Source organism: Mustela erminea, chromosome 20, assembly GCF_009829155.1.
Source record: "Mustela erminea isolate mMusErm1 chromosome 20, mMusErm1.Pri, whole genome shotgun sequence".
Taxonomy (NCBI): domain Eukaryota; kingdom Metazoa; phylum Chordata; class Mammalia; order Carnivora; family Mustelidae; genus Mustela; species Mustela erminea.
This window is the reverse complement of record NC_045633.1, coordinates 21,745,566-21,773,461: the sequence shown is the minus strand read 5'-3', so window position 1 is coordinate 21,773,461 and position 27,896 is coordinate 21,745,566. Positions and strand designations below refer to the sequence as shown.

The 27,896-nt window shown below is 60.8% G+C and overlaps 6 protein-coding genes across 8 annotated transcripts; 3 read left to right on the top strand and 3 right to left on the bottom strand.

Annotated features, from left to right (window-relative positions):
- The first annotated feature begins 6,018 nt into the window (after positions 1-6,018).
- On the top strand, positions 6,019-7,247 carry CLDN9 (claudin 9). Its single transcript, XM_032328509.1, has one exon. It carries the CDS (start codon positions 6,118-6,120, stop codon positions 6,769-6,771), a length of 654 nt encoding a protein of 217 aa, XP_032184400.1. The 5' UTR covers positions 6,019-6,117; the 3' UTR covers positions 6,772-7,247.
- Positions 7,248-7,454: 207 nt separating this feature from the next.
- CLDN6 (claudin 6) lies at positions 7,455-10,277 on the bottom strand. Its single transcript, XM_032327759.1, has 2 exons — positions 10,064-10,277; positions 7,455-8,646 (listed from the first exon to the last, which is right to left on the bottom strand). The coding sequence occupies exon 2, from the start codon at positions 8,616-8,618 to the stop codon at positions 7,953-7,955; it is 666 nt and encodes a 221-aa protein (XP_032183650.1). The 5' UTR covers positions 8,619-8,646; positions 10,064-10,277; the 3' UTR covers positions 7,455-7,952.
- A 536-nt stretch (positions 10,278-10,813) lies between these two features.
- Positions 10,814-12,911, top strand: TNFRSF12A (TNF receptor superfamily member 12A). The gene is made up of 4 exons (XM_032327990.1): positions 10,814-10,954; positions 11,702-11,806; positions 12,063-12,197; positions 12,296-12,911. The coding sequence occupies exons 1-4, from the start codon at positions 10,861-10,863 to the stop codon at positions 12,349-12,351; spliced, it is 390 nt and encodes a 129-aa protein (XP_032183881.1). The 5' UTR covers positions 10,814-10,860; the 3' UTR covers positions 12,352-12,911.
- Positions 12,912-13,149: 238 nt separating this feature from the next.
- HCFC1R1 (host cell factor C1 regulator 1) lies at positions 13,150-14,560 on the bottom strand. 3 transcript variants are annotated; one of them, XM_032327987.1, is made up of 4 exons: positions 14,358-14,560; positions 14,007-14,063; positions 13,765-13,893; positions 13,150-13,534 (listed from the first exon to the last, which is right to left on the bottom strand). In XM_032327987.1, exons 1-4 carry the CDS (start codon positions 14,450-14,452, stop codon positions 13,399-13,401), a joined length of 417 nt encoding a protein of 138 aa, XP_032183878.1. In that variant the 5' UTR covers positions 14,453-14,560; the 3' UTR covers positions 13,150-13,398. The 3 variants fall into 3 exon arrangements, with proteins under 3 accessions (XP_032183878.1, XP_032183880.1, XP_032183877.1); XM_032327989.1 differs by lacking the exon at positions 14,007-14,063; XM_032327986.1 differs by lacking the exon at positions 14,007-14,063 and having other exon boundaries at positions 13,765-13,956; positions 14,358-14,476.
- Positions 14,561-14,780: 220 nt separating this feature from the next.
- On the top strand, positions 14,781-17,728 carry THOC6 (THO complex 6). The gene is made up of 13 exons (XM_032327977.1): positions 14,781-14,889; positions 15,633-15,748; positions 15,856-15,920; positions 16,011-16,114; positions 16,198-16,235; positions 16,319-16,367; positions 16,491-16,562; positions 16,655-16,757; positions 16,841-16,890; positions 16,981-17,043; positions 17,142-17,252; positions 17,339-17,473; positions 17,566-17,728. Exons 1-13 carry the CDS (start codon positions 14,851-14,853, stop codon positions 17,644-17,646), a joined length of 1,026 nt encoding a protein of 341 aa, XP_032183868.1. The 5' UTR covers positions 14,781-14,850; the 3' UTR covers positions 17,647-17,728.
- A 16-nt stretch (positions 17,729-17,744) lies between these two features.
- BICDL2 (BICD family like cargo adaptor 2) lies at positions 17,745-25,267 on the bottom strand. Its single transcript, XM_032327947.1, has 10 exons — positions 25,094-25,267; positions 23,705-24,000; positions 20,986-21,201; positions 20,731-20,847; positions 20,508-20,654; positions 19,486-19,677; positions 19,233-19,382; positions 18,677-18,804; positions 18,327-18,447; positions 17,745-18,249 (listed from the first exon to the last, which is right to left on the bottom strand). The coding sequence occupies exons 2-10, from the start codon at positions 23,984-23,986 to the stop codon at positions 18,088-18,090; spliced, it is 1,515 nt and encodes a 504-aa protein (XP_032183838.1). The 5' UTR covers positions 23,987-24,000; positions 25,094-25,267; the 3' UTR covers positions 17,745-18,087.
- Positions 25,268-27,896: the final 2,629 nt, after the last annotated feature.

Sequence of the window (27,896 nt, the reverse complement as noted above, 5' to 3'; positions counted from 1 at the left end):
CTAGCCCTGGCGGAGCTGCCGCCTCTGCCCGCGCTTCCGCTGCGGCCCGAGCCCCTCGCGCCCTGGGGCCCCGGCGCCCACCTGGCGCTGCCGGAGCTGCCGCCCGAGGCCTGCGTGCCCGCGCCGCCGGCCGCCGCGCTCGCGCTGCAGGACCTGCCGCGCCTGCCCGCGCCCGCGCCTCCGCCCGCGCACCTGCCGCTGCCGCCGCTGCCCGAGGCCGCCGTCGCCGCCACGCCTGGGCCGGTGGGCGCGCGCGGCCGGCCCCCGCTCGTCGCCGAGCCGCCCCCCCAGCCGCTGCCGCCGCTGCCCGCGCGGCCCGCGCCCTCCAGCCTGCTGGCGCCGCCCGCGCCCCGCGCCCCCTGGTTGCTGCCCGCCTTCCCCCCGCCGCTGCCGCCGCCCCCGATGCCGCCGATGCCGCCGCCGCACCTCTTCCTGTCGCCTCCCTGCTGACGGCGCGGCCCTCCCGAGACCGTCGATCCCGAGGGGCTGCGGGCGGGTTAGTAACCAGCCCCGCCTGGGACTGCCGGGCCGGGCGCCCTGACCGCCTTCCCTACCCCGACGGCTTCAGAAAGCCCTGGACTGCGCAAGAGGGAGGGAGTGTCCGGGGAGCCGCCCAGCTTTGGGTTGGAAGCACCAAGTCTAAAAATACATTCGTTTTAAAGAATAGGGTCTTTATTCCATTTTCCCCGCCCGCCCTACAGCAAGCCTCCTGCCTGGTTATTTGAGACCGTAACTCATCCCGTGTGCTGATAAGTGCGCGGCTTATCAGAGCCTTCTGGACAGGGACGGGGGTGGGGGGGGCGGTTGTTGGGGCGCCCACCGCACTTGGCTTGAGGAAATGAAAACAAGAGTTTGAAATGCCCTGACTGGGTCCGCAAAATGTCTCATTTTGCCCTCTAAAACGAAGGGTTTGGGTCCCATCACAAGGCCCTGCCCCACTCTGCGTGTTTGGCTTCCGGAAACCTGCCCGCGGCCTTACGAGTCGGGAGTCAGGCTGTGAACTGAAATAGATCCAAAGGTTCTTCCTGGGTGCCCCGGAAGAGCACTGGTGCTGATGGCTAACCGATACTGGGCCCAGGAGCAGCAGCATCACATGTAAGGACCAGGTCATCCCCACCAGGGACAGGAACACTCCCAAGGTGAGTCATGAAAGGAAGCTACTCTTCTCCCCCTACCGTTGCTTGCCCTCTCCTTCATCCCTACCCTGCCAGGTTCTCCCCAGCGGCGCACAACCCCGAATAAAAGTTCCCTTTGTTACTCAGGTGGCTTGGTCTCAGGTAACCAGGCAGATGTCCTATCTCAATGGGTCTTCTACAGGTCCAGAGTGGTATCGGGAAGCCAACTTGACCTTGGGCTACCTCTGAGAGCCGGGGATCCACCAGCAAGAAAGGCAGTATATGAATTTCCTGGGACTGCTGGAGCAAATCACTACAAACTGGGCCACTTAAAATAAAAAGAATCTGTTCTCTCAAGGTTCTGGAAACCAGAAGTCCAAAATCAAGGCATTTAGGGCTGTCCTCCTCCCAAGGCTCTTGGGGAGGATCCTCTCTTGCCTCTCCGAGCTCTTGGTGACCCTGGCGTTCCTTGGCTTGCAGCCTTGTCCCTCCAGCCTCGGGCTTGAGCTTCACCCCGCCTTACCCTGTGTCTGTGTCTCAAATCTTCCTGTTTTTTCTTTTGACACCCGTCACTGGGTGTAGGGCCCACCCTGAATCCAGAATGATCTCATCTTGAGGTTTTTAATTTATCTTAATTACAGCTGCAAAGACTGTTTTCAAATAAGGCCATTTGTTTGAAAGCCACGGGTTCCAGGGCTTAAGGCCTGGCCTGTGTTGAGGGCTACCATGCAACCCATACGGAGAGGGGGGGCTGGCCCACCTCCAGAGCTGTCTTCCCAGCTTCCCCAAGCCCTGTGTTTGACACCTTGCCTCTTGCTGACCTGGAGCCCTGGGTGCCCTTGCAGTTCATCAGCAGGAGCCCAAGCCACTAAGTACCTTAATGACTCCCTTTCCCCTTTCTTGAATTATGGCCGAGTTCCCATTCCTGCTGGCTTGCTTCCTCCACTGACATCCTGCAGCTCTCCTCTCTCCGCTAAGAATCAGACTCTGCAGGAACGACAAGACTGAAGGCACGCTCTGAAAGTTCACAGCCTTGAGGTGAGGGGTGACCCCCACTCAGAACCCCAGATGGGTAATTGCCGCCAGGTCTACGGAGTCTGACCAGAGTGAAAAGGCCATGATGCTGTTATCAAAAGAGTCTTGTGACAAGTCAGGCCCTACAGTGATCCCCCCACAAGGTGCGTGGGGTGCTCCCTGCCCGGGCAGATTCTTGTAGTGCCCCTGGGGGTAGGTAAGGCCGACTTCTCCCTTCCTTCATTTTGCAGCAGGGAAGCAGCTGAGGTTACTGCACTGGTGACTTACCCAGCAAGGTCTGACCCGTCCTCCCTGAGGCTGCCCACAGCAGATGGGCGCAGAGCCAGTGACCTGACAGCGGGGTTGGGGTTGGGGGTCTGGGAGGGGGTCCTCCTGGTGTGATCAGATCCAGAGGCAGTCCAGTGCACAGGCTTTCTGGAGCAGGCTGCCGGGTGCCTGGAGGAGCGAGGGGAAGGAGGGAAAACTGGCTGGGGAGGAATGGGGTAGGATGTGGGGGGGCCAGGAGGGGGTTGTGGGCAAAGAGGCACTGGGAGCCCCAGGTCACCCTCCAGCCCTGGGCTCAGGGCCTTGAGGTCATGGTCTGGAGCTGCTTCAGGCTTGTCCTGTTTCTCAAAGCACCTGTGGGCAAGTTTCCATTGCGCTCTGAGCTTGTTTCATTGTCTGGAAAATGGGGGTAGAGAGGTGTCATGGGACTCCAGGGTTTCATCTGCACCTTTTGGTTCAGGGGCCCGGGGAATCTGGCTTTTCTACCCACAAAGTCTGGGGCTTTGGGCACCTCTCCAAAGCTGAGGCTGGTGTTCCCTTGGAGTTGTGCAGGCCCCCTGCCCACCCTATACTCTTCTTGGCACCATGGTGGCTCTCGGACCTTCAGTTCCCCTCCTTTGTCTTTGGGCCACACTTTTCTCTAAAAGCCTGGCAGCTGTTGGGGTTGGAGTAAACCGGCTTCCGCCCTTCCCCTGCCTAAGCCCAGCGCCGGGTGCTTCCGCCCACCTGAGTGGCCCCACCCCACTGTCCCTCCACAGAACAAAGATCTGGTCCAGTTGTGCTACTCCCCGAAGCAGTGAGTGGAGTGAGGCCGTCCTCCCTTCCCCCGTGCCTCAGTTTCCCTCCACAGTCGTGTGTTGGGGCGGATTTCCCTCCCCCATCTCTTTCCGGAGCGGAAGCGGAGGCGGTGGGGGTGGGGAGTCCAGCGGGCTTGGAGGTGGTAACAGCGCAGAGGGTGTCCGGGGAGTCCTACCTCCATATCAATAGCATTCCAGCCCCACTGACGGTCCCTGCTGGGCCCCAACTTTAACCCTTTGGTTCCCGGATCCCACGCAGTCCAGGTGGCCCCAGGACCCACGAGACGGCCTAAGGAGGTAGCCCTCCTGCTCGCGGTTCCTCTGACCAGCCCTGCTGACCTCTCCTTGTTCTCCCACAGCCTGTCCCATGTTCACCCCCCAGGAAAGCCTTGGCTGGGGGGTCTGTGTCTTCAGCCTCTGAGCACCCCCTCCCATGTGGCCAGCCCACCCCTGGCAGTGTGCAGTCTTCTCTGCTCGACTGTTGACCTGTTGAGCCCAAGAGGAATTTGGATCTAAAACACTGAGGGTCATGGGTGCTGCCCCCGGGGGCAGGACGCTTAGCCAGGGTGTGTGTGTGCAGCGCGCACAGGGACTGTCACAACGCTGGGGGTTTAGAGCTGCCGGTGGAACGGAGGGTCCTTGGCACCAGGCCTGACTGCAGGCTCATAGGCGACCTGGGCTCATCAGGGTGAGTTGATCTCATGAAACCCTAGGCTTTCTCTGAGTCTAGAGAGCAAAGAGACCCGGGGCTGGGCTGCCCAGGATGGGAGGCCCCGAGGGAGGGTTGCTGGAGCCCTCGCAGACTTGGGCTTCAGGTCCGCCTGGACAACTGCTTCAACCTGTGTGTCCAGATTCCTCCAGGCCCCCAGGCTTGCCTCTGTTTGCCCTTCTCCTCAGCCGCCCCTCCCCAGCGTGAAATCCAGGGCCCTAGGCGCTGGATGAACTGGGCAAACAGCCCCAAGATTCCCCAGGATCACTGCGGCCTGCAGGCTCAGTCACGGCCCCCTCTGGCCCCTTTCCACTCCCTCAGTGTCCGCGGGGCCACCGCAGTCTACCCCACAGCCCTGCTCTTGGGTGCTGGCCTCAGTCTCCCTTTCAGCAGTTCTCTCGAGCTTTTTTTGGTCGATGACCTTGTTGCAAATCTGATGAAAGTATAAACCTTTCTTCCCCAAAGTGCTAAAACCGCATTCCCAGAAGCAGTGCACCCACTGAACGGGCGGCGAGGCGCCCAGTGCACACCACGCCCAGGGCCCTAGAGCGGTGCCTTCAGAGCCCATGTTGGGGGGCCCCAGGGGCCCTGTTACTTCCCAGGCCAACAAGGGGTGCCCCCTCATAGAGCAGACAGGCAGGCCATGGGCACTCCCTTCTCAGGAGGAGGTATGGAAGTGAGATGCTCTTCTAAGTGGGGCCCCAGCTCTGCCTTAAAGGGTCCGCCTGCCACCCAGGAAAGTGTATGAAAGGAAGGAATTTTCATCAGCATCTGCCACCCCCGTTCTTTTCCCCTCAGTTCCTAGCACCCAGAAAGGGGCTTGGAGTTCATGACCCCCCATACGAAGGGCCCATGTTTGTGGGTCATGTAAGGTTTCCCACAGGGGTATTTGACCTAAGAAGAGTAAGGACCTTGACCTTCCATGATTGGTCCCTGGTTGGTGGCAGGATTTGAATTATAGTCTGTGAGTCCCAGGTTGCCCCCACAAGAGGAGTCACAGGCTCCGACGGGGTCTCAGGAGTGGGAGGGTCTTTCCTGGGGACAGTGAGGCAGGGTTCACCTGGGGTCACCTTCTTGGGCTCCTCCAGAGTGACCATTTACTCCTCATGGCAAAGCCTTGGGTCCTGGGGCCTTGCCCCCAGCTGGGGCTTCTGTCTCTGTTACTCTAACCCCTTAACCCACAGACCCCTGTGTGCCTCTCCCCTGCTTTCACAAGAAATTCTTTATCCCTTGGCCCCTAGAGACCTGTGGCAGCTCAGCTGGGCCCTCAGTTTCAGTGTGGGGGTGGAGACAGCACACCTGAGCTGGGGTGGGGGGGGTTTCTAGGCCGTTGCCTGGGTGATGCTACCTGAGCTGGGCTCCAGGCACCTGTCGCCCAGGGAACAGTGCGGGCGGGGCCCCTCCCTTGAGAGCAGCCGGGGCCACTGGGCTGAGACTGAAGACAGATCAGGTTCCTGGGGTGGGCAGGGGGACGAGCTGGGTTGGGGGTGTGTGATACTGGGGGATCCGGGTGTGTTGGCAACACGGAATGAAACGCCTACAGGGAGGAGTTGCTGGGGGAGGGGGCGGCGGCCTGAACCTCTACTTCTCTTTGCCGAGACTGCCAGAGCTCCACCCCCCGCCCTACTCCTTGCTCCCCAGCTGGCCAGTCTGTCCTTTCCCTTGTCCCTGCATTCCCACAGGCACCGAGGTTCTTTCCTTCCCCATTCCGGTCGCAGTATCCCCTCCCAGGCTCCCCATCCCACCCCTAGCTCTGCCCGCTGCCTGTAGCTCCCGCTTTCCCCAGTCTCGGCTCCACTGCCCCTCCCCTGCCTCCACCTCAAAACCCCGCCTGCACCTGGGAGCCGGCTGAGTCCCCAGGTGACACCCACAGACGGTGCGCCGCTGCGCCTCCGGCGGGACAAGGCTCTGCTCAGCCTGCAGGTGGGTCCGGAGGGTCTTTGCAAGCTGGGTCACGGGGGCAGTGGCCAACAGGACCCTCGAGAGAACGCCTCAGCTGAGGGCTGTGAGACTGATCTGTGCGCGTCCGGATCAGAGACAGGTGCTTTGCAAGAGGCCCACGGATGTGAGGGACAGTCCTGGCCAAGGCCACTGACTTCCCCACGTCCTGGGCACTGAGACCCCCACCCAGTGGCAACGGACCCACCCCTGGGAGTCAAGCAGGCCGTCTAGGGTTAAGAAGACCTGAGCGGACAAGATGGCTTCAACTGGCCTTGAACTCCTGGGTATGACCCTGGCCGTGCTGGGCTGGCTGGGCACCCTGGTGTCGTGTGCCTTGCCCCTGTGGAAGGTGACCGCCTTCATCGGCAACAGCATCGTGGTGGCCCAGGTGGTATGGGAGGGTCTGTGGATGTCCTGCGTGGTGCAGAGCACCGGCCAGATGCAGTGCAAGGTCTACGACTCCCTGCTGGCGCTGCCCCAGGACCTGCAGGCTGCTCGCGCCCTCTGCGTCGTTGCCCTCCTGCTGGCCCTGCTCGGGCTGCTGGTGGCCATCACAGGGGCCCAGTGCACCACGTGCGTGGAGGACGAAGGCGCCAAGGCCCGCATCGTGCTCACCGCGGGGGTCCTCCTTCTCCTCTCCGGCATCCTGGTGCTCATCCCCGTCTGCTGGACCGCACACGCCGTCATCCAGGACTTCTACAACCCCCTGGTGGCGGAGGCCCTCAAGCGGGAGCTCGGGGCCTCCCTCTACCTGGGCTGGGCCGCTGCTGCCCTGCTCATGCTTGGGGGGGGCCTCCTCTGCTGCACGTGCCCTCCACCCCAGATTGAGCGGCCAAGAGGACCAAGGCTGGGTTACTCCATCCCCTCCCGCTCAGGGGCTTCTGGACTGGACAAGAGGGACTATGTATGACGTGGAAAGTGTCCCTGGAAACCCGCAGCTCAGAGTCTTGACCTTGCCCCCACTGCCAACACCTCCCGAGGCAAAACCCCTTTCCCAGAAGCTCCAATCAGGGCTGGCTATGGAGTGGGGTCCCTACGGGTCCTTCTCCTACCTTGCCCTCTAGGCAGAGCCAGAACTGACAGGGTGTGCCCCTCTGCCCCCCCAACCTCCCCACTCTGCTCCCCCTGGACGAACTGCTCACTTCTTTGATCCACAGCTTAGGCTGGCCATCCTCTTCCTCTGAGGCTACCCCTGGCCTAGGAATTCGAGCTTCACCCAAAGGGCAGAAGGTCCTTGGCTCCAAAATAAGGAGGGGATCCCTGCCTGGGGTGGGTCCTCCCCAGCCTGGCCACCACCTGAATCCAGAGGTCCAGGCCAGGAGCCCCAGCCAATCACCCCACCCTCTATGCCCACCTGCCAGTGGGAAATAAACAAGAGAATTTGTACCTTGGCTCTTCTGGTCTGTGGCAGGGTGGGGAAGACCAAGTGGCCTTCCAGGGGGCTGTCAGCCTACGGCTTGTGCAGTGGAGACCCTCCCTTCCCCGGTGAGGCACAAGGATAAGATGAGCCCCTTGTGTTCTCCTCCTCCCCTGCCAGGTTGGCACCCAGCAGTCCCCCAGCAGCACCCAAGGCAAAGAACAAAATAAGACATACTTTATTCAGCAAAAACTGGTGAGTGTGTTGGTGGGGTGGCATGGCAGAAGTGTGCAGGGTTGAAGGTGAGAGGATCAGGGTGGCGGGGGGTGGAGCATCTGGAGCACAGCTGAGACCTGGGAGGTGGGCAGTTCTTTGGTGTCCGTGAGGCTTGAGAGCCCCCAAGGGTTCCAGAGGCTGGCCAGTGAGGAGGGACTCCAGTACAGGCTGAGAGCCCCCGGACGGCTATGCTGGCCCACAGCTTCAGCTGGCCTCCAAGAAGGGGATGCCCAGGGTGGAGAAAGATCCAGAAACCAAAGCATCTCCTCCTTGGCGCCATCATCCAAAGGCAAGAAATACCAACAGCAGAGCCCAGGAGAGACCTGGGTTCCTTGGTTAGGTTATCAAGTGAATTTTAAAAATACCCGTCCCCACAAGAGTGAAAAAGAAAAACAATCCCCAAGCTGTGTGCGGCACCGTCTCCGGTTGCTGAGGGAGCCTCCACTCCCCTACCAGAATTAGACGTAATTCTTAGTGGGGTACTCAGGGGCACCCTGAGAGGTGGCGTGTGCGGCTGATGCCGAGTAGCGGGCCATATAATGGTTTGGGCCCCGGGACCCCCCAGAGGGACAGGTGCAGCACAGCAGCCCCCCGCCCAGCAACAAAAGGCCAGAGGCTGCCCAGCCCAAGTAGAGAGAGGCCCCCAGCTCCCGCTTTTGGGCGTCTGACACCAGGGGGTTGTAGAAGTCCCGGATGATGGCGTGAGCCGTCCAGCATACGGGGATCAGGATCAGGACCCCTGAGATGACAAAGATGATCCCAGAGACTAGCACCAGACGGGCCTTGGAGTCCTTGTCCTCCACGCAGGTGGTACACTTGGCTCCCGCGAGGTAGACCAGCAGCCCGAGCAGGGCCACAAGGAGGGCAACGACGCAGAGGGCGCGAGCAGCCTGCAGGTCCTGGGGCAGCGCCAGCAGGGAGTCGTAGACCTTGCACTGCATCTGGCCGGTGCTCTGCACCACGCAGGACATCCACAGACCCTCCCACACCACCTGGGCCACCACGATGCTGTTGCCGATGAAGGCGGTCACCTTCCACAGGGGCAGGGCACACGACACCAGACCATTTATCCAGCCAAGCAGTGTCAGGACAATCCCCAGGATTTGCAGACCAGCAGAAGCCATGGCCAAGTTGAGGTTGAGAGGAGCCGCACTGGGGGACAGAAGCAGACGGATATTAAGACAGGCTGGTCCAGACCCTCTGTTACTGATGAGGGCCAACTCTCACACCACAGGCTGTGGCCCCACCACAGGGCAGTATTATCTGACAGCAAAGTAGCCAAAAGGGCAGGAATCCCCCAAAAGAGGGCAATTTCCAGGTGCCCTCCTTGGGGCACACAGATGGTGGTGGGTTGGCTCTAGCCAGGAATTTCAGGCTCAAAACCTGTCAGTTTCAACATCAAGATTGGAGATCCAAGCTTCCTCCCCACCACCCAATAGCAGTGTCTAAACCCCTCACCCCAACCATACCCCCAGGTGGGTAGTGACCTTTGTGTCTCAGGTGACCCGTCATCCCTGGCCTAGCCAGGCCCTACCTGTCCCGGCCCAGCCTCAGTCAAATTCCAGAGGGGGCTGGAGAAGTGAACAAGAAAAAAAATTCCACCCTCTTGCCCAAAAGCTCTTCCCCAAGGCTCTCCTCTGACCCCCTGGGTCCTGCTCTTCTGCCCTCCCTTAGGGTCACACTGAGGATACTTCCAAGGCTGGGGACATTTTCTTGTGCCTTCCTGTCCCAGATGCCATCCTCTCAGGATTCAATTCCTCTAAAAGGACCTAAACCCTCGGGGTGTGTCCAGCGAACCGCCCCCCTCACTTGTCTCCCCACGCATCCCACTCTGTTGTGGCTAGGTTCGGAGGTCAGTTCTGCTCGAGGTCCTGTTGCGGTTCTCCGTTGCCCAAAGATTCCACACAGGATTTGGACCTTAAGTTAGCACCGGCCCCAGCCGCGTGGCCAGAGGACAGACTGCGCACTCATTTGCATCCCGCCCATACCTGACGGAGCTAATGACCGCGAAGGAGATCGGACGGGGCGGCCCACGCCAGGCTCATCCCAACCCCGGCGTCGGTCCTCTACGTCCAGGCACCCAGCACCTATCCCCTCCAAGACCCTACCCCTGTCCTCGACCCCTTCTCTTTCCGCACACTATGGGGTCGGCTTGGTGCAAGGGCGCCCCCTCCTGCTTTCGATCTGAGTCCGGCCCGAAGAAGGGACGCCAGCTTGGGAGCGGTGCTGCGGGAAGGGCTTAATGGCGGCGGTTATCAGCAGGGTCTGCTCCGGTAGGTGAGGGGGAGGGGGGCCCCGCCCCAGAGAGCAGCGCAGGTGGGGGAGGGGCGCCCGGGTTTCGGTGCCTTTGTCCCGGGGGAGGGGGAGGGGCGTTTAACCCTTCGGTGGCTGCAGAAGAACCTGACCAGCTCCGCGGCTTCGGGGCAGACCCCCGCCCAGGGGCGGTGTTCCCCCAGTTAAGTCCAGGTTCTCTACATGCACCCCTACCTACACCAACATACCCCCTGCACCCCACTCCTTGAGGAGTCCGCCTCTTCCCCTCCAACGCTGGCACTTCCCCCAGGCTCACCTGCAAAGAAGCCCAGAAGGATTCGTAGGAGCCGCAGAATGTGCTCACGGGGGCGGAGGTGGGGGGTCTTAAAGAGGCAGTGACGTCACTGGACCACCGCCCCGGGGAGGGGCAGAGACCCCTTTCCAGACTGCGGCGCGCGAATCCCAGCCTCGTCAGCTGGGGTCGCTCGAGCCTGGGGCCGCTGCTCCGGCTTGTGGCCCGGGGGGTGGGACCTCAGCTGGCTAACGCCGGCCCCCAGTGGGTCAGGGCACAGGGAATGAAGCCCTAGCTTGGCTCTTGACTCCGCGACTTACTAGTCCTGGGACCCTGGGAACTCACCCAACCTTCCCAAGGTTCAGTTTCACACTCGGAAAAATTGGAGACAACAAGAGCACATTTAACTGTGTAGCTATGCTCCAAGGTAGAAATTAAAGACATTATTATTATTATTATTATTATTATTTGTTATGTCGTTATCATTATACTCCGGGGTCCTTAAAAAAGCTGCAGTTATCTTTGAGATGCGTTGTTCGTGTCTGATTGTCGCCCGCAACTTCCTGGACTTTCGGCATCCACAGCATAGGGCCAGGTCTGCGTCCCTGCGGGGTCCCCGCCGCAGGCGCACCGAGTTGGTGCTTTTTGAGCTAATGACTGAATTAAGCGGGCCAGGCTGGGCGGGGCGTCCAGGAGCCGGTCTCGGGGCGGGCCGAGCCGAGGGCACCGCCCCGGAAGGCGGGGGCCGAGGCGGGGCTGCCGCTCTCCGCCCCGGCCCGCGCGCCGCTGGCTCAGACGGCCGCGGCCGCGGGACGCGCACCATGCTTCCCGGTCCGCTGCGTCCGCTGCCGCGGCTCCTCGTGCTGGGGCTCGGGCTGGCGCTACTGGGCGCGGCGGGCGGGGAGCGAGTGCCAGGTACGCCGGGCGCGGGCTGGGCGGGAGGTCGCGGGGGCCCTGGGAGCCTCTCGCCGGGGATCGGAGAGCCGGCATTGGGGACCCGGAGAACCGGGCCGAACTTGGGGGGAAGTAGGCGGACACGGGGATTCGGGGTTAGGTGTTCTCCAGACACCGCACTCCCTGGCCCGGAGAGGTTCATCCCGCTCCGAACTTCATCCGCAGTCTCGGCCTCAGTTTCCCCCATTTCAAATGGGGGGACGGCTTCTGTCCTAATAAGTCCAGACTCAGAAGTGGAGGGAAAAAGAAAGTTTGAGGGCGGGATGTCTCGTTCGGTGAGAAAAGGCACGCCCCTATCGTGTTAAGTACCTGGTTCTGTCTGGCCCCATTGACCAAAGAGTCTCGGGGGGGTGGTATCGAAGACACGGGGGTCGGTACCCCCTATACCATGTGGGGTGCCCCCTTCCATCCGGTGACTTCAGTGCCCAGTTATGCGGGGGGAGGGACTGGGGTCGGGCCGGGTGCCCAGGAGTGAGTCACCCGCCGGCTGCGGGGGGGGGGTTGGGGACCTGATACCCCCTCCAGCGTCCCGCGCTAGGCCCCCCTTTCCCCCACGCTGCTGAGCTCCGGCCGGGCCGTGCGGTCACCTGTGAGGAATGCGGGGGGAGGGCGCCGGTGACTCACGTTATTTGAGCCGGCCGACCCTGACCTCAGCCCCCAGAATAGCCGTGCCCCGCCCCAGCCTCTGACCGGCGGCCCCCTCCCCAGGCACCACCCCCTGCTCTCGCGGCAGCTCCTGGAGCGCAGACCTCGACAAGTGCATGGACTGCGCGTCTTGCCCGGCGCGACCACACAGCGACTTCTGCCTGGGCTGTGAGTGGGGGGAGGGACCAGGGGCGAATGGACCAGAGTAGAAGAGTTGCGGGGGTGGAGAGGGGAGCAGTGGGCTTCAGATCTGGGGAATTAATCAGGAGTGGGGGTTGGAGGTGGGGTGGGAAGGGATAGGATTAGGGCAGGGGCCAAGGTGGAGAAAAGGCGTGGGACTTTCCCCCAGGTGGGATCTAGGGGGATCTAGGGGGCGGGGCTAGTACCGAGAGGGGCGAGGCCTAACTTGGAATCCCGCCCCCAGGCGCTGCAGCCCCTCCAGCCTCCTTCCCCCTGCTGTGGCCCATCTTGGGGGGTGCTCTGAGCCTAGCCCTCGTGCTGGGACTGCTTTCTGGCTTCTTGGTCTGGAGACGGTGCCGCAGGAGAGAGAAGTTTACTAGTAAGTGAGCCAGCCCCTCCCGTCCCGTCCCCTCTCCCCACGCCCCGTTATTCCTCACCATCTCCCTGCTCCTGACCACCCCTCTTCTTATCTTGCAGCCCCCATTGAGGAGACCGGCGGGGAGGGCTGTCCTGGTGTGGCACTGATCCAGTGACAGAGCCCTTGCCAGCAGGAGGCCCCACCCACTCATCATTCATTCATTCATTCATTTTGGAGCCAGCCCCCTCACTCCAGACACAGCCAGAGCCAGACTCTTCCAACCACAGGGGTGTGGAGGGATGGGGGACTGGTGAATCAGCTCTCCGAGGCCTGGGCCCAGGCTTCAGAGGAGCCTTCCAAGGTGTCTGACTGCCCTGTCTCTGGCTCCAGGACAGGAAAGGAGCCCCACACTGGCTCACACCAGACAGCTGACACCAAGGAACCGCAGCATTTGCACAAAGGGTCCCTCCCTCCGCCCCCATGGCCCGAGGGCCCGAGGGCCAGCCTTCATCAGGCCCCACCCACTCAGACTGACGTTCTGAAATTCCACCGTGGGGTCTCTGCCTGGGGGGTTAGGGACCTGTTGCTAACACTAGGGGGCTGGCCCTCTAGGGGGGCTGGCCCTAAGACACTGTCCCCCCCCACTCCCAAAGGGGGGGAAATATTTATTTTGGGGAGAGAGTTTGGAAGGGAGGGAAAATTTATTAATAAAAGAATCTTTAACTTTAAATGGTTTGGAGAGTGGCATGATCCCCAGCCCGACTTCCCAGAGCTGGAGGGAGGAGTGAGTCAGCCGCGGGGGCGGGGGGTGAGGCTCTGACTCACACATTCTCAATGCCTGAGCCCAGCCTGCCAGGACCTGGCCGGGTCCTGACCGTTTTTTCCAGGGAAGATTTTGAGAAACCCCAAGCATCCAGCGTCCCAGCCTTCCCACCTTCCTTCCCAAAAGGTCCCAGGGTTCCAGACGGAAGCCTTCATTTGCTCAGCAATCTTTATTCAGTTCTAGGGGAAATGTCTCCCTTCCTTCCCATGCTCCTGTCCCTCCAGCCCCTCCCAGTCCAGAGCTCTGTGGGATTCAGTGTCCTCCTCTGTTGAGGGTCCGTTCTGGGGCCCAGGGGCCTGATCTGGAGAATATTCAGGACAGCTGGTCCCTCAGTGGGGATGCTGGTCTTCTGTGTTGTGGGGAAGAAGGAAAGTGGGCAGAAATACTGCCCAGCAGCACTCAGAGCTCCATTATCTCCCCAGCTTGGGTTGCAGAGTAGTGGGGGTTGGGAGTGTCCCCTAGCCTCAGCAGCCGGAGGGCCTCAGGGATCAGGTTCCCAGGATAGCGCCACAGAAGCAGTTCAGAGCAAGGGCTCCTGGAAAAGGAAATAACAGCATGGGGCTGAGGCTGGCCTGGAAGAGCCACCTCCCTCCAGGACCAGGTCCCCAAGAGCTCTTGGGCTGCCAGCACCTTCCAAGGAGCCAAGATGGGAAACAACAGAGGTTGGGTAGAAGCTAAAAATAGCAGGATGAGGCAGGGCCTAAAGAGTGGCTTCAAAGATCGGGTGTTATCCTCCAGAAGGCCAAGACGGTGGATGGTGCCTACCTGAGTGGGGGCAGAGATGGGGGGAAAGCCATGGGGGGGCTGCAGTAAGGGTGGTCATTGTGCAGGCTGAGTCGAGAGAAGTGAGTGGCCATATTCTCTTCAGAAAGGAACTGTTTTCGCAAGGGCTCCCTGGGGAGAGACAGGAAGACAAGCAGGCTGGGATATTCACATCCGTGGCAGTCTGATGGGGACCTAAGGTGACAGAGGTCTTGTTGGGAGTCCCTCCCTGCCCCCAAACTCACTGCTCCTCCTCCAGGCGCCGCTTGGTGCTCATGGGCACAGCTCCTCGGGGAGGGGAGCTGGGAAGAAAAGAAAGCCAGGTGCACCCCACCCTCTTGGCCCCATCCCCAGGATCGGCTCTCCAGTGCCTGCGGTGTAGTCAGGAAGCCCCCAGACCACCCGTCACAGGTGACACCTAAGTCACCCCATGTCCCAGGTCAGCCAGCAGCCTGCCTCAGAACTCAGCCCAGTCTTAGCTTATGCCCAAGCCTTGCCGACTTGCCCCACCGCGTGTCATCTTGCAGACCAGCCATGAGCCCCCAGCCCAAGCTCCTGGGCCTCTGGGCAGGCCCACCCAGTTCCCTCACACACACCTCACGTCCTGGGCTCGGGGCGTCCCCGACGCGGCCCGTGGGTCGCGCTGGGCCCGACCTGGGGGTCCTCGTTCTAGGGGTTGCTGCAGGATCATTTGGGTTCGGGGTCCCACAGGCAGAGGGTGGGATCCAGGCGACAGGGCGGAGCCTCAGAGGGCGTGGTCCAGCGTGAGGGGCGTGGCGCTACGCGCGCGCAGTGGCGAGGTTCTGCGCAGGCGCGGAAGACGAGCGCCGCGCGGCTAGAAAGCGGGTGGGCTCGGCGAAGTGGGGGAGGGGACCTGTCTTAGAGGGACCGCGCTGGGCGCTACTTCGTGTTGGCGATCTTCGCGGCGGTCACCTTGGATCCTGAAGCTCTGTAATACTCGGCGGCCGCCTTCGCGCCGGGCCGGCCGGCGGCGTTGGGACTGTCCGGCGCCCCGAAGGGAACCGCTCGCGGGCACGTTCAGACTTGTGAAACTGCGTCGCGCTGAGCGCCCTGGGATTTGTAGTTCTCATGGAGCGAGCTGTGCCACACGCGGTACCTCTGGGTCAGGTGAGGCGGGCGTGGTGCGCGGTGCCTTCTGGGGTTTGTAGTCCATGCCCGGCTAGGAAGAGGCAGGCAAGGAGTCATTCCTGAGCACGACTGCCCTGTTTTGTTTGGGACTCGGACTCTGACCAGGAGCGGCCTATGACCCAGCAAGACCTTAGGGGCCTAACGTGAAAGTCGGAGGGTAGGGATTAGAAGTCAGTATATTTTATGTATCGGGTTAATGGGGCCACTTTTTTTAAATAAAATTTTTTAAAAAGATTCTTTTATTTGGCAAAGAGAGATCACAAGTAGGCAGAGAGGCAGGCAGAGAGAGAGGGAAGCAGGCTCCCCGCTGAGATCCCAGGACCAGGATCCCCGGACCCTGAGATCATGACCTGAGCGGAAGGCAGAGGCTCAACCCACTGAGCCACCCAGGCACCCCTGGAGCCACTTTTTAAGCGCTTTCTACCAGACAGTTGTATGTGAAGCTCTAGATATATGAGCTCAGACACCTGTGACAAAGTCTCCCGTGAACTCCATTTGCCACTTGAGCAGGCCAGGCTGGGCACTTGCTCAAGGTCCTGGTAGACATCACACCTTGACAACTCTTGGGACTCTGGGCACACACCCACTTGGTGGGCCGCCTCAAAGGATGGCTGAGCGATCTGGGCTGTGGGAGGCCGGACAGACTGCAGGGGTTGCAGGAAGGAGTCTGACTGGCAGGTCCTAGATGTTCCAGGTCGCCTTCATCCAGCTTCCCCCAACAGATGGAAGTGTTTCAGGCCCTGCAGCGGCTCCACATGACCGTTTTCTCCCAGAGTGTCTCACCCTGTGGGAAGTTCCTTGCAGCTGGCAACAATTACGGGCAGATCGCCATCTTCAGGTATCCTCATACCTGCTCCCACTATCCTGTAGCTCTAGCACTTGTAAGCCCTGTTACTGGCACCCCCTGCTTCTGACTCTCAGGTTGCCCTCCCCCTCTCCCTTCAGCTTGTCTGCTGCTTTGAGTTCTGAGGCCAAAGAAGAAAGTAAGAAGCCCGTGGTCACATTCCAAGGTGGGTACAGCCATTGAGTCTGGCTTAGAGAACCCCTGGGTAGGGGAGGGCAGCAGGACAGGGTCACTCAGGTTCTGCATTTCCGTCTAGCCCATGATGGGCCTGTCTACAGCATGGTCTCCACTGATCGACACCTGCTCAGTGCTGGGGATGGGGAGGTGAAGGCCTGGCTTTGGGCAGAGATCCTCAAGAAGGTAAGGAGTATGGAGCTGGGAGACAGTTGGGGTGCCTGGTCCCGGGGAGCCTCTGACATCATCCAGTGTTTCCTTCCGTGAAGGGCTGTAAGGAGCTGTGGCGGCGTCAGCCTCCATACAGGTAAGCTAGGGCCCTGTGGGCAAAAGGGGCTTGGAGGCAAAGGTACTGCCTCACCAGAGCTGACCTCACTTTCTCTCTCCCAGGACCAGTCTCGAAGTGCCTGAGATCAATGCTTTGCTTCTCGTCCCCAAGGTCTGAGCCCTTTGTGACTGGAGCTCTACTCTGCCCTGTTCTTGGTCCAGTCTTAAAAGCCTTTCCCCTCTCCCTGTCCTGATTCGATGTTGACTTGCGATTCCACTCTGCCTTCTTCTATAGGAGAATTCTCTCATCCTGGCAGGGGGAGACTGTCAGTTGCATACGATGGACCTTGAGACTGGAGCCTTCACAGTGAGCAGGCCACAGGGCTGGGTGGTCAGGGCTGAATGGGAGTAGGGGCATCCTTTCAGGGTCTCCTCCTGACACTGGCCCTCCTCCTGCAGCGGGCTCTCCGGGGCCACACAGACTATATCCACTGTCTGGCACTGCGGGAGCGGAGCCCTGAGGTGCTGTCGGGTGGTGAGGATGGAGCCGTGCGACTTTGGGGTAAGTTAGTGTTCCGGTTGGAGGGAAAGGTGGTGGCGAAGACTGGGGCCAGCAGGGCGCTTCTCACCGTCTTTCCCCCACAGACCTCCGCACAGCCAAGGAAGTCCAGACCATCGAGGTGTATAAGCATGAGGTGAGGGCACACGCCACGCCCTGTCCTCCCTTCCACCTCCCTGGGCATCACCCGTGTCTTCATCTCCTTCTCTTACCCTCTTTCCCCTAGGAGTGCTCGAGACCCCACAATGGGCGTTGGATCGGATGTCTGGCAACGGACTCAGACTGGATGGTGAGCAGGGCGAGGTGCAGAATGGGGTTACCACTCCGGGCGCTGCCAGCTGAGAGCCTGACCTCAAAGTGGCTGGGGACCCCCTCCCTTCTGCCCAGGTCTGTGGAGGCGGCCCAGCACTCACCCTCTGGCACCTTCGATCCTCCACGCCCACCACCATTTTCCCCATGCGGGCACCACAGAAACACGTCACCTTCTACCAGGACTTGGTGAGGCCCTCTGTCTTGCTTCTACCACCTTTGCCCGGTTCTCCTCTCCAGTTCTGACCCCTGACTGCCCTCCCTACCCTCCACAGATTCTGTCTGCTGGCCAGGGCCGCTGTGTCAACCAGTGGCAGCTGAGTGGGGAGCTGAAGGCCCAGGTGCCTGGCTCCTCCCCAGGGCTGCTTAGCCTTAGTCTCAACCAGCAGCCAGCAGCACCCGAGTGCAAGGTGGGTCCTGCAAGGGGCTGCGATGGTCCTCGGGGCGGGAAAAGGGGGGGACACATGTATGGCCGGGCCAGTCACCCCCATCTTGCCTCCAGGTCCTGACAGCCGCGGGTAACAGCTGCCGGGTGGATGTCTTCACCAATCTGGGCTACCGCGCCTTCTCCCTGTCCTTCTGATATGTGTCAACACCTCTTCTGTAGTAGGGATTTGGAGTGCTTTTTTTTCTTTCTTTTTTAATAAATAAATTTCCAGGTTATTTTTTCGTTTATGTTCTTCCCAAGAATGGAGGCCAAGTTGGGGTAATGATTTTTTATATATTACTCTGTTCGACCTTGATACATAAATACCCACCCCCATCTCTGCCCTGGAGCATGCCAGGCGCAAGATGCTTAGAAAACAGAGACCTATATAGATTTAAAACAGCTCTGCCTCACCTGTCCCGCCACCCACCTGGGGTCCCTGGCACCCAAAGCTAGCCCCTGCTCCCAGTGAGCCTTTGCCCAGCTTCCCGGGGCGGGGAGGGCACCAGCCCCCTCTGGAAGACAGGGCCCTGGTGCTACATTAGCCAGAAGAGTTACGTGAACCAGAGGCCACTGGCGGCCCCCTTCGCCCGCCCTTCAGGTCCTTCGGAAGAGATTGCTCAGGAAGCCGCCGGCAGACCCAGGGCCCAGGCGCAGCGAGAAGCGCGGTGCAGCGCGACGCGGGGCTGATCCGGCGGTACTCAGCTCCTTCTGGCGTTGCGAGCGCAACTGCTGGCCGATCACCACCTGCATGTCGTCCTGCGCCGGTCCGAGGGCGGGTCAGCGCACTGGCCCCGCCCCTGCCGGTCTCCCGCCCTTCCGGTCCCGCCCCTCACCTGCCAGGCCTCCAGCTCTTGCGTCAACGCCACCTTCTGGCGGATAGTACGAAGCAGCTCCCGAGAGAGCGAGTCCCTCTCCAGAGAGACGCGGCTGAGCTCCAGGGACAGTTCCAACGCTCTGCCGGCAAGAGGGGCAAAGAGTGGGCCCGAGGGCGCTCGGGCGTCAGGGAACGGGCGTGGCGAGACGCCGCTGGACCCCGACGGGAGTGGTGCTGCTGACACCGAAAGCAAGGTCGGAGGGCTCCTGGTGGGTGTGGGAATAACTATATCACGTGGCGGGGGTTGGGGGTGGGATTCGAAGGCCCAGGGTGCCTGAGGGGCTGTGGTGCGTGGTGGCAGAGGCTCACTTGTTCACAGCTTCGTCCCGATCCGAGAGGGCGCCGCTAAGGGCCTCCTCGGGGTCCTGTGTTCGCAGCTCCTTCTGCCTTCGCAGTTCCTCCCGCAGGGACAGTATCTCTGTCTGCTGCAGCGTGATCTGTGGGCAGGGGAAGGCGAAAAGAAGCAGGTGGGCCCCCTGGGTCTCCCAGCAGCCAGGGCTTCAGGTCTCCAGGCCTTCCCTCGCCTGCTCCACAAACTCTCTGGGCAGCTGCGGTCAGTGTGGAGAATAATCTGAGCCCCCGGGCTGCTGCAGGATGGGGTGGGGGCAGGGTGGTGTAAGCCTGCAGAAGGGATGCTGAGAGAAGCACTAGGAGGTAGGGCTGGGGGGTGGGGGGGATTGCGGCTTAGGAAGCCCTCCTGGAAGAGGTGGCATACAGTCTGACTCTTGAAGCATAACTACAAGTTTGTTGGGATGCAGATAGATCCATGTAGAGGGGGAATTAGTGGGCAAAGGCTCAGAGGTGTAGATGGGCAAGAGAAACTGGCCTGGGGAGGGGCTCTCCATCCGCTCTCGCACTCCCACACCTCATCCTGCAGCCGGGCCACTTCGGCCTCCTTCTCCTCGAGTATCTCCCCTGGCCTCAGGGATGCTCGCTTCTTGGGAGGCTCCAGGCTTTTCTCTTGGACTGAAGGCAGGTGGCTGAATGTCTCTTGGATCTCAGGGGACAGAGTGTTCTGTTTGCCAAAGGAATCTGTCAGTGAGGTGTCGGACCTCCTGGGGAAAGGAGGAAGGGCGGAGTCTGCATGGCACGTGGGGGCTAGTGGGTCACGAGCTCACCGGGGCATCTCTGCATCCATCCGCTTTCTGGTCCTGGTCGCCGTCGAGGCTCTGAGCAAGCTCGGACTGCAGTGAGGCTACTGACACGTCGGCGTCCTGAAGGCGCGACTCCTCCTCCAGCTCCGAGACGCGCCTCTGCAGTCTCCGCAGCGCGCTCAATGCCTCCCCGGCCTCGGAGCGCGCGCGTTCCAGCTACGGAGGGACAGAGGAGGAACAGACAGAAGGGCAGAAGTGTGGTCAGTCAGCCAGGGACGCCCTGCGCCTTCATCCCGCCGCGGACCTACAGGGGGCGCCGGCGCGCCGCCCAGAGCCCGCAGTCCCGCGCGTCGGAGCACCCCAGGGATGGATCCTGCTCCCACGCTCGGATCGCTGGGCGGCCTTGGACCGCGCAGGTCCCCTCGGCAGATCCCAATTTCCTCCTCTATAATGCAGGGTGCGGACAGGTGCCCTGGCTTTAAAGTTTCCAGTCCGCCTCCCCCCAGCCCCACCCCATCGGGTCACCTGGCGGGCCCCGCCCCCTCCCCGAACCGGTAGGCCTGCTAACTCTTCATCCTCGATGCGTTTATTGCCCCTTCTAACCCCGCGCTGTGCTGAGTGCCTCACCCTCCCCTCGGCTCTTCATCATCCCCATCCCATCTCACAGACAAGGAAAGTGAGAAGGGATGTTGGGATCTGGGCCCGCGTTATTTCATCACAGAGTGCACGCTCGTGAGAGCTCAAACATCAGGCCATTGCTGCCTCTTGTCATTTCCTTTTGTGCATCTCCACTGCCCCAGACCTGGTCCAAGTCCCCGTCATCTCTGGCCTCCCAACTGCCGGGCTCTAATGGCTTCTAAAGGCAGACCACCCCTGCTCAGTCTCCTTCCAAAGCTCCCATGTGCCCTTGGGCTAATGCCCAGGCTCTCTTGGCCCAGCTTCTGGGGCTCCCGATGACCCAGCTGTGGCCTCATCTCCCTGGAAGCCCTGAGGCAGTGGCCCCTGCCCTGGTCAGATACACCCCCTCCGCCCCCCCCACCGGTCACCTCCAGGCTATGCTCCCGCTTCTCACGCCGCATTAGCAGCAGCTCCTCGTGGGTGGCCCGCAGCCTGGCCTGGCCCTTCTCCACCTCCTCACGCAGGCTCCGGATCTGGGCCTCCAGGTCCTGCCGGCGGCCCTGCAGCATCTGGTTCTGGGGAGAGACCTCAGGGCTGGAGGGGGGGTGCTGGGCCAGCCCCAGATCACCCCCAGCCCCAGCTGGCACTCACCTCCCCCTGTAGACTCTCCAGCCGCGTCCTCAGCTCTGCTTCTGCCAGGACCTGAGCCTGGCACTGCCCCCGAAGTCCATCCACTTCCCTCTGAAGTTCCTGCTCGGTCTGGGAGGCCTGTTGGGGGTGAGGGGGAAGGCAGTGGAGCCCCCGGCTGGCCCTGAGGCTTGACCCCAAGCCCCATGCGCCCACCCCAACACTGGGACACAGACACCTGCCCTCCCTCTGTTAGGGACACAGGATCGGTTCTCCCACCTGGGCCAGCTGCTGGCTGAGCCGGAGGTTCTGCTCGCTGAGCTCACAGAGGGCCCGTGCCCGCTCACGCCCACTGTCCTGCTGCTCGCAGCGCTGCTCTCCCAGCTGGGCACGCAGGGCCTCCACGTCCCCCTCCAGCTCCACAGCTCTGGCCTCCCATTCAGCGCCCCGCACTGCCAGGCCCCGGCGGAGCTCATGGTTCTCCTGCTGCAGCCGCTGTGGGGGCCCGGACAGAGGGTCAAGGACAGAGGGAGGGATGGGGGAGGGGAGGCTGGAGCAAACACACAGATGGACCCAGAGGGGTCTGGGGGTGCTGAGACAGGTGTGGAAGCAAGAGGGAGAAGCAGGCAGAGAGTAAAAACCAGAGCCTTGGAGGGGGCGGGGAGAGTGGAGAGAGGTTTCCAGGTCAGGCAGGAGGAGTTGATCTGGGACTGGAGGAGAGTGAGGATCCCTGATGCCCGCTCACCTCCGGCTGCTGCCTGGGCTTCTGCACCCGAGGTCGCAGGCGCCGTTTTTGGCGCCTGAGTCTGGCAGAATTTAAGCCCCGGCCCATGGCCTCACCAGCCGGTGTCCCAGGGGCTGTGGAGGCTCAGCCTCTGCTCAGCTCTTCTCCCCCAGCTCCTCTGGGCCAGCTCTCTCTAATTAACCCTGGCCAGCCCCGCCTGGGCCCCAGGCCTCAGCGTGCCCTCCCCAAAACCTGTCCAACAGGCGGGGGGACGCTTTTGTCACACCCAGCTGCCCGGCTTGGCGAGGCAGGCAAGTCGGGGGGCCAGCCTCTGGCCCCCACTCTCTATAAACCCTCAAAGCAAGAAGGCAGTGGTAAACGTATGGTGCTCCAGATATTAGGCATTCCGACCGGGCCCTGTGCTAGCGCCTTCCTGGTGCCATTTCATCCAGCCAATCACAGTTAGAATTGTCAGTGTACTTATTTTCTATATGAGGAGCCTGGGGGTCAGAGAGGTCAAATGCCTTGCCCAAGGACACACAGTAAAGCAGTGAGGCAGCAATTCCAACCCACGTGCACAAACTCTTAACCAAATATTGTGGGGGCAACAAGAGCTCTAGGATTAAATCCCCAGTTTCAGGGTCCAGTTGTCCTCGCTGGTGCCCTGCTGTGCTGCTCTCCTTGATTAGACAAGCTCTTTAATACCCCCTAGGTTCCGGCTCCCTAGCCAGCCCAGCAGTACTTCCTGAGCTCCTCCCACTGTGGGGTCTGGCTGTCTGCAGCACTGGAGACCACCGAGTTCCTAGCTTCTGGTAGCTTAGAGTCTAGAGACTCAGGCGCATGGACACAGGCTTGAACTTGGTCAAACTTGGTCGTTTCAGAGAGAGTGTGTAAGGGCTGTAAAGAAACCCTGATGAGGAAGAGTGGGGTAGGCTGGGGGGTTCTTTAAAGAGAAAGTGACGTTTGACTTCACACCTAAAGAGCAGGATGGAAGAGGGCTACACCAAGGAACAGCACGTGCAAAGGTCCCAAGGGAACACGTGGGGGTTACTTGAGAAACTAAAAAGAGGTTCCAGGGGAGGACAGCAGTGTCACTGGCCGAGGCCCTCGAGCAGGGACTTTTGGGCCCTGGTGAAGAGTGTCATCATTTTAAGTGAGATGGGGAGCCGTGAGGGGATTTTAGGCAAGGACAGAAATGATCCGATTTGCAAGTCTTTTTTTTAAGTTGAAGTCTTTTTTTTTTTTTTTTTTTTTTTTTGTCAGAGAGAGTGAGCCCAAGCAGACAGAGTGGCAGGCAGAGGCAGAGGGAGAAGCAGGCTTCCTGCTGAGTAAGAAGCCTGATGTGGGACTCGATCCCAGGATGCTGGGATCATGACCTGAGCCAAAGGCAGCCGCTTAACCAACTGAGCTACTCAGGCATCCCCCAATTTGCAATTCTTGAAGATGCCTCTGGCGGCCCCATAATGGAGCATGGAGAATGGGCTCTGGGGGCAGGAGTGGAAGCTGGGCATGAGTGAGGAGGCAGCTGCGGGGCTGGGGCAGAGGCGATGTTGGCTTCAGCCAGCTTGGAGGCTGCAGAGACCCTGGGAAGCCGGTAGATTCAGAATCTGGTTTAGGGGCAAAATCCCTAGGGCTTGCACATGCGGGAGAAGAGAGGTCATGAGATGCTTGGGCTCTGGTCCTGATATGGGAAGTGGGGATGAGGACCACAGGTGATGGGGTCAAGATGCTCCACTTAAATGGTGACATGCCCACTAGGTGGCCAGGGGAGGAACTGAGGGACATGAGCTCCCCAGGTCTATCCTGAAGCAATGGTTGGGGCTCTATGGATGCTGGTTGGGGTTGTCCGGGGTGATTAGGGGCCCGATGTGACCCTCAGAATGGCTGTGTAGCTGAGGACAGCCTGGGCAGAGGGGGGAATTCTATGTTACAGATCTAGGAGAGAATTGGCTGAGATAACGCACAGGAAGGGCTTAGCCCTAGGCCAGGCAGGGAAGTGGTGCCCAGTAACTGGTGGCTGGGGTTGTGCCATCCCACTGAGTGGCCAGACCCAAGATTCAGAGAAGACCAGTGGCTGGCCCAGGGTCCCACAGCCAGGCAGAGGCCTGAACCTAGCTCCTGGCTTGTCCTCAACCACTGGAGAATCCCTCCAGGAACACGGGGCCCAGTCCTGAACTGCTCTTCTGGGGGCCTCCCCCTGCGCACCTGTCTCCCACCTGCCCTCCACCAGCTCAGGCTGTCCCCTGTCCCACCCCGCCCCGGCCACCAGCTCACTTCCTCTCGCTCAGAGTGCTGGGTGTTCAGTGTCTCCAGCTGCCGCTGTAGCTCCTCATTGCGCTCCAGAAGCATCTTGCCAAGCTCCGCGGCCAACAGCAGATCCTTCTCCTTCTGCTGCAGCTGGAGGGCCAGGTCCTCAGGCTCCTCAGGCCCTGGGCCCCCTCCCAGGAACGAGTCCCGCCTTTCCAGCACGAAGGGGAAGAAGCCCTCATTGCCACTGGGGGAGGCACCTCCAGAGAGCAGCCCCGACAGGAAGCCTGGTCCTTGTGGGGAGCTCATGGTGGCTGCAGCCTCTGTGGGCACAGGAGGGTCAGTGGGGACAGGCAGCTGGTTGGGACTTGCCCCCTGCTGGTCAAGATCTGGCCTTGTGGCAAGGGCCTCCTTGGGCTGTGAAGGGTTAATGATCTGCGTCTTGGCCACCCAGCTCCGTTAATGTCCCCGGGGTAAACTGAGGCAGGGAGTACAAGGAAATAAGCTGCTGTTGACAGACATCCTCTGCCCTCAGGTAACTGTCCCAGTGCTCCAGGACCTTGCTGACCTGGCTCCCAGCCCCTCACCAGCAGGGAAGCTCTTTCTAGAAGCCAAGTTCTCAGAGACTCAGGACTCCAGAGGAGCTCAGCCTTTTCCCCTCCCAGAGTACAGGCCTTGGGAATTTAGGCCTGCGGATCCCTTCTCTTCTAGAAGCCCAGGACCCCAGAAGCCCAGGACCCCAGCCCCCTTCCCTCCCAGGTATCCTGGTCCTTGTTTTCCTATTTTCACAAGATCCAGGTGTTTTGGTCCCCATGCCTTGGAGCTCAGGTGTCCAGACCCAGTCCTCCCATTCTGGAGTGTTGGCCCCAGTTTCCCAGGGGCCCCAGGGCAGGCCCAGGGCAGGGCCAAGTAACAAGTTGTACCAGCAGACGGTGGGGCCACTCCAGGTTTCTGTTTACTTCCCGGCCCGCCCCTGGGGACGGGAGCCCGGTGGCGCTCTCCCAGGGCTGCTTAGGGCCCGGCCGATCCGGGGCTCAGAAGAGACACACCAGATTTCGCTGGCACCCTCCCCACCTCCAACCCTCGGGGGGGTCCCCCCCCCTTACACACGCGTGCACAACCCCCCCACACACACACCTGTCCCTTCCACCCCAGGTGTCCAAGCCCAGCCCCATCCGCAGGACCCAGTTGTCGCGGTTGTTCCGGCCCAGCGGGGTCCCGGAGTCTCCCTGAGGTGGCCCCTGTGGCCCCAACCCCGCTCTGGAGACCCGGGGGCGTCCCTTCTCCTCCCGCCTTCTCGCACCTTCTCGTACCGAGCTGCTGTTTAGCATCTCGACCCAGGCGTCTGGATCCCCAGCTCCTCGACACCCCCCACCCCGCCCCGCCCCAGGCGTCCGAGGCTCAGCGACCACCTACCTTCCTGCCCACGCCTCCAGCTTGTGCGCCCCAGGAGCCAGGCTCGACCACCCCACCCCCGGCGCCTTCTCGCGCCGACCCTGTTCTACCTGAAGCTCCAATGGCCCGCGTCCTCGGGCGCCCCCCAGGCTCTCACCCGCCGACGCCGGGCTCCCTCCAAGGTTCCCGCGGTCCCGGATCCCCTCTTCCGGAGGCGGCGCCAGGTGCCCGGCCCGCGCAGGTGAGGGGGCGGTGCCGCGGGCAGGACTGGGGCGCCCCCTGGCGGCCAGAGTGGCCGGGCGGGGCTGAAGGAACGTCGCCTCCACCCAGCTCTGGGCACCTGCTCCGTGCCGCTGCCATCGGAAACCGTGGGCCCCATTAATTGATCACCTGTTGGGTGCAGATCCCACGCTGCGCACAAACGTCAGCTCCTTTCCCCTCACAACTGCCCTGTAGGGTAGGACATTACTGAGAATGACAACGAGGACAAATACAACATACCAAGCACTCTGCTAAGTAAGCTCTTTTATGAGCACAACTCGTTTACTTTTATGACATCCTAATGAAGCAGGAACTGCTATTGTCCTCATTTTACAGATGAGGAAGCTGAGGCTGAGGGGGACCCCTCACTTGCTTGGGGCTCTCCGTCTTGAGGTGGCCCGAGGCTGGACCCCGTGCTCCAGTGCGAGGACAGAGGACTTGGTGTGGAGGCCAGGAGCATTTGGGGTGGGTCCAGCCCAAGGCCGCCTGGGCATGCCGGGTGATAAGTCTCTCCAGACTCCCAGGGCTTGCTGGCGGGAGGTCCGGGGCCTCCTGGCCTGGTGGGCAGGGACAAAGGGAGGGGTGGAACAGCGGTGTGCTGGAAGTTCTATCAACAGCAGGCTTTCTGGCGGAAAAAAAGAAAGGCCCAGTTTGTAGACTTGGCAATTTCGGAGGGTTAGTGATCCCTGCTTGGCAGATTTCCAGCTACCCCCGACATTATTGCATGAGTATTTGGGAAGGGATGTGCGCTACTGGCTTTTGTCAGCTGGGAGCAGCTGGGTCGCAGGCCTCTGGCTGGCTGTCAGGACTCCTGGGTGTCGGGGGCCGGGGGCCAGCTGCCTGGGTCTTAGAGAAATAAGGAAGATGGGAGCTGGACCTTCTGACTTGTGGGAAAAGGGTTCAAGGACTCCTTGGAAGGATGGTTTAGGGGCTGGGATTGCTGGGTCCTGGGAAGGCTAGGACAAGGTTTCCTGCCAACACGGAGTAGGGGTGCCAGTTTGCTTTGCAAAGAGGTTTGAGGGTGGCATGGCCTAGTGAGGCCACCATGTCTTCCCACAGCACCCGTGACAACAGCCTGGTGGACTTTGGAGATGCCTCAGTCTCTCCTGGGTGCCACCATCTGACCCCTTCAATGCCTAGCCCACCCCCCACACACCCATATTTAGCACATGTTCCCTGAGCCCCGCCTTCTGCCAGGCAGGGGGCTGGACTCACCTGTGATGAAGTGGGCAAGGCCTTCCTCCCAGGAGGTTTGAAGCTCTACCCAGGAGCAGGGAGGGGGCAGAGACCTATAAACCAGAAATGAACTCATAAAGCAATACAGCAAAGGAGGTTGTCTCACAGACTCCAGCATCCATGGCTTCGGGCCAAATTCCAATTTGGCCGTATGTTCGCTGGATGTCCCTGGGTCATTCAGCTGATGAACCTCTGCAGCCCTTAATTTCCCTGTCTGTACAATGGGGATGATAGCACTTGCTAGCTTCAAGGGTTGTGGGGCTTAAGTAAGGGTCCAGTCCTGCCGGTGGCCCTCAGCAGGGGCAGGGCAAGGCCACAGAAGTGACTCAGCACCCATATTCCAGAGAATCCCACAGCCACCCTCTGAGGTCATACCATTCGAGGACCAGAAACCAGCTCAGGGAGGCCCGGTGATCTGTCTGTGCCTGTAATGGGAGGCCCCCAACCCGCCTTGCCTGGCGCTCAGCCTCAGTCAGTCTTTGGATGTTTAAATCAGTGCCCTGCTGCCTCTGGACCCAGGAATTCTGGCTTCCAGCTGCCCAGCCCCTTCCCTGCCCCTCAGCTCCCCTCCCCCAACCTCCCTGCTGATTCCAGCAGGAAAATGGATTGGGGGGGGCAGAGTGTCCCCAGGAAGAGGCCTGGGACAGTGAAGGGAGGGGAAGATAAGCCAGCCTTGGAGAGTCAGCCCTCTGACAGGCCGGTGCTCACCCTAGGACGTTCTCTCCCACCTTCCCCGCCACCTGCTGGGCCTCCTGCTGTGCCAGATCTTGGCTCCAAGGTCTCCTCCCTGGGGAAGACTTCACACACCTCACAGAGCCAGGGGCAGTCGACACTGGCATCCAGAGACCAGCAGATGCCCCCTGCTGTAGAGGCAACCCCATGGGAATGGCTCAGGTCCAGACCAAGGGGCCTGCAGGCTTTTATGACACAGTCTATGAACAATAAGAAGAATTGTTGGGAGCACTTTAACCCTCCGTATGAGACAGGTCACGCCGAACGCGCTGGTCGACAACTCGCTGTTTCTATTTAACCTGATGTTTCCAAGTTTCTTCCCATCTTTAAAAAAAAAGCCGCCAAAAATAAAAAAGTCAGCTTTATGGAAGTAGGTATTTGTTTCCTAAGGCTGCTGTTGTAAATCACTACAACCTGGGTGGCTTAAGCAATGATTTATTGTCTCAGGGTTCCAGAAGCCAAAAGTCCAAAAGCAGAGTAGGGACAGGGTTCGTTCCTTCTAGAGGCTTCGAGGATGAAATCTATTCCGAGCTCTCTCTTAGCTGCTAGAGATCCTGGATGTTCCCTGGCTAGGAAGAACCCTGCTCCAAGCTCT

Bases quoted from the DNA above. Each gene is read 5' to 3' on its own strand.
- CLDN9 (XM_032328509.1), top strand. From the start codon at position 6,118: ATGGCTTCAACTGGCCTTGAACTCCTGGGTATGACCCTGGCCGTGCTG.
- BICDL2 (XM_032327947.1), bottom strand. From the start codon at position 23,986: ATGAGCTCCCCACAAGGACCAGGCTTCCTGTCGGGGCTGCTCTCTGGA. The intron at 21,202-23,704 runs GTGAGCTGGTGG...GGGCCCCCACAG, and splicing joins AGCACTCTGAGCGAGAGGAA to CGGCTGCAGCAGGAGAACCA. The intron at 19,678-20,507 runs GTGACCGGTGGG...GTCCCTCCGTAG, and splicing joins AGCGGGAGCATAGCCTGGAG to CTGGAACGCGCGCGCTCCGA.
- TNFRSF12A (XM_032327990.1), top strand. From the start codon at position 10,861: ATGCTTCCCGGTCCGCTGCGTCCGCTGCCGCGGCTCCTCGTGCTGGGG. The intron at 11,807-12,062 runs GTGAGTGGGGGG...TCCCGCCCCCAG, and splicing joins CAGCGACTTCTGCCTGGGCT to GCGCTGCAGCCCCTCCAGCC. The intron at 12,198-12,295 runs GTAAGTGAGCCA...CTTATCTTGCAG, and splicing joins CAGGAGAGAGAAGTTTACTA to CCCCCATTGAGGAGACCGGC.
- THOC6 (XM_032327977.1), top strand. From the start codon at position 14,851: ATGGAGCGAGCTGTGCCACACGCGGTACCTCTGGGTCAG. The intron at 15,749-15,855 runs GTATCCTCATAC...CTCTCCCTTCAG, and splicing joins GGGCAGATCGCCATCTTCAG to CTTGTCTGCTGCTTTGAGTT. The intron at 16,115-16,197 runs GTAAGGAGTATG...CCTTCCGTGAAG, and splicing joins GGGCAGAGATCCTCAAGAAG to GGCTGTAAGGAGCTGTGGCG.
- CLDN6 (XM_032327759.1), bottom strand. From the start codon at position 8,618: ATGGCTTCTGCTGGTCTGCAAATCCTGGGGATTGTCCTGACACTGCTT.
- HCFC1R1 (XM_032327986.1), bottom strand. From the start codon at position 14,452: ATGATCCTGCAGCAACCCCTAGAACGAGGACCCCCAGGTCGGGCCCAG. The intron at 13,957-14,357 runs GTGTGTGTGAGG...CTGTCACCTTAG, and splicing joins CCCCGAGCCCAGGACGTGAG to GTCCCCATCAGACTGCCACG. The intron at 13,535-13,764 runs GTAGGCACCATC...TTCCTTTTCCAG, and splicing joins CCATCTCTGCCCCCACTCAG to GAGCCCTTGCTCTGAACTGC.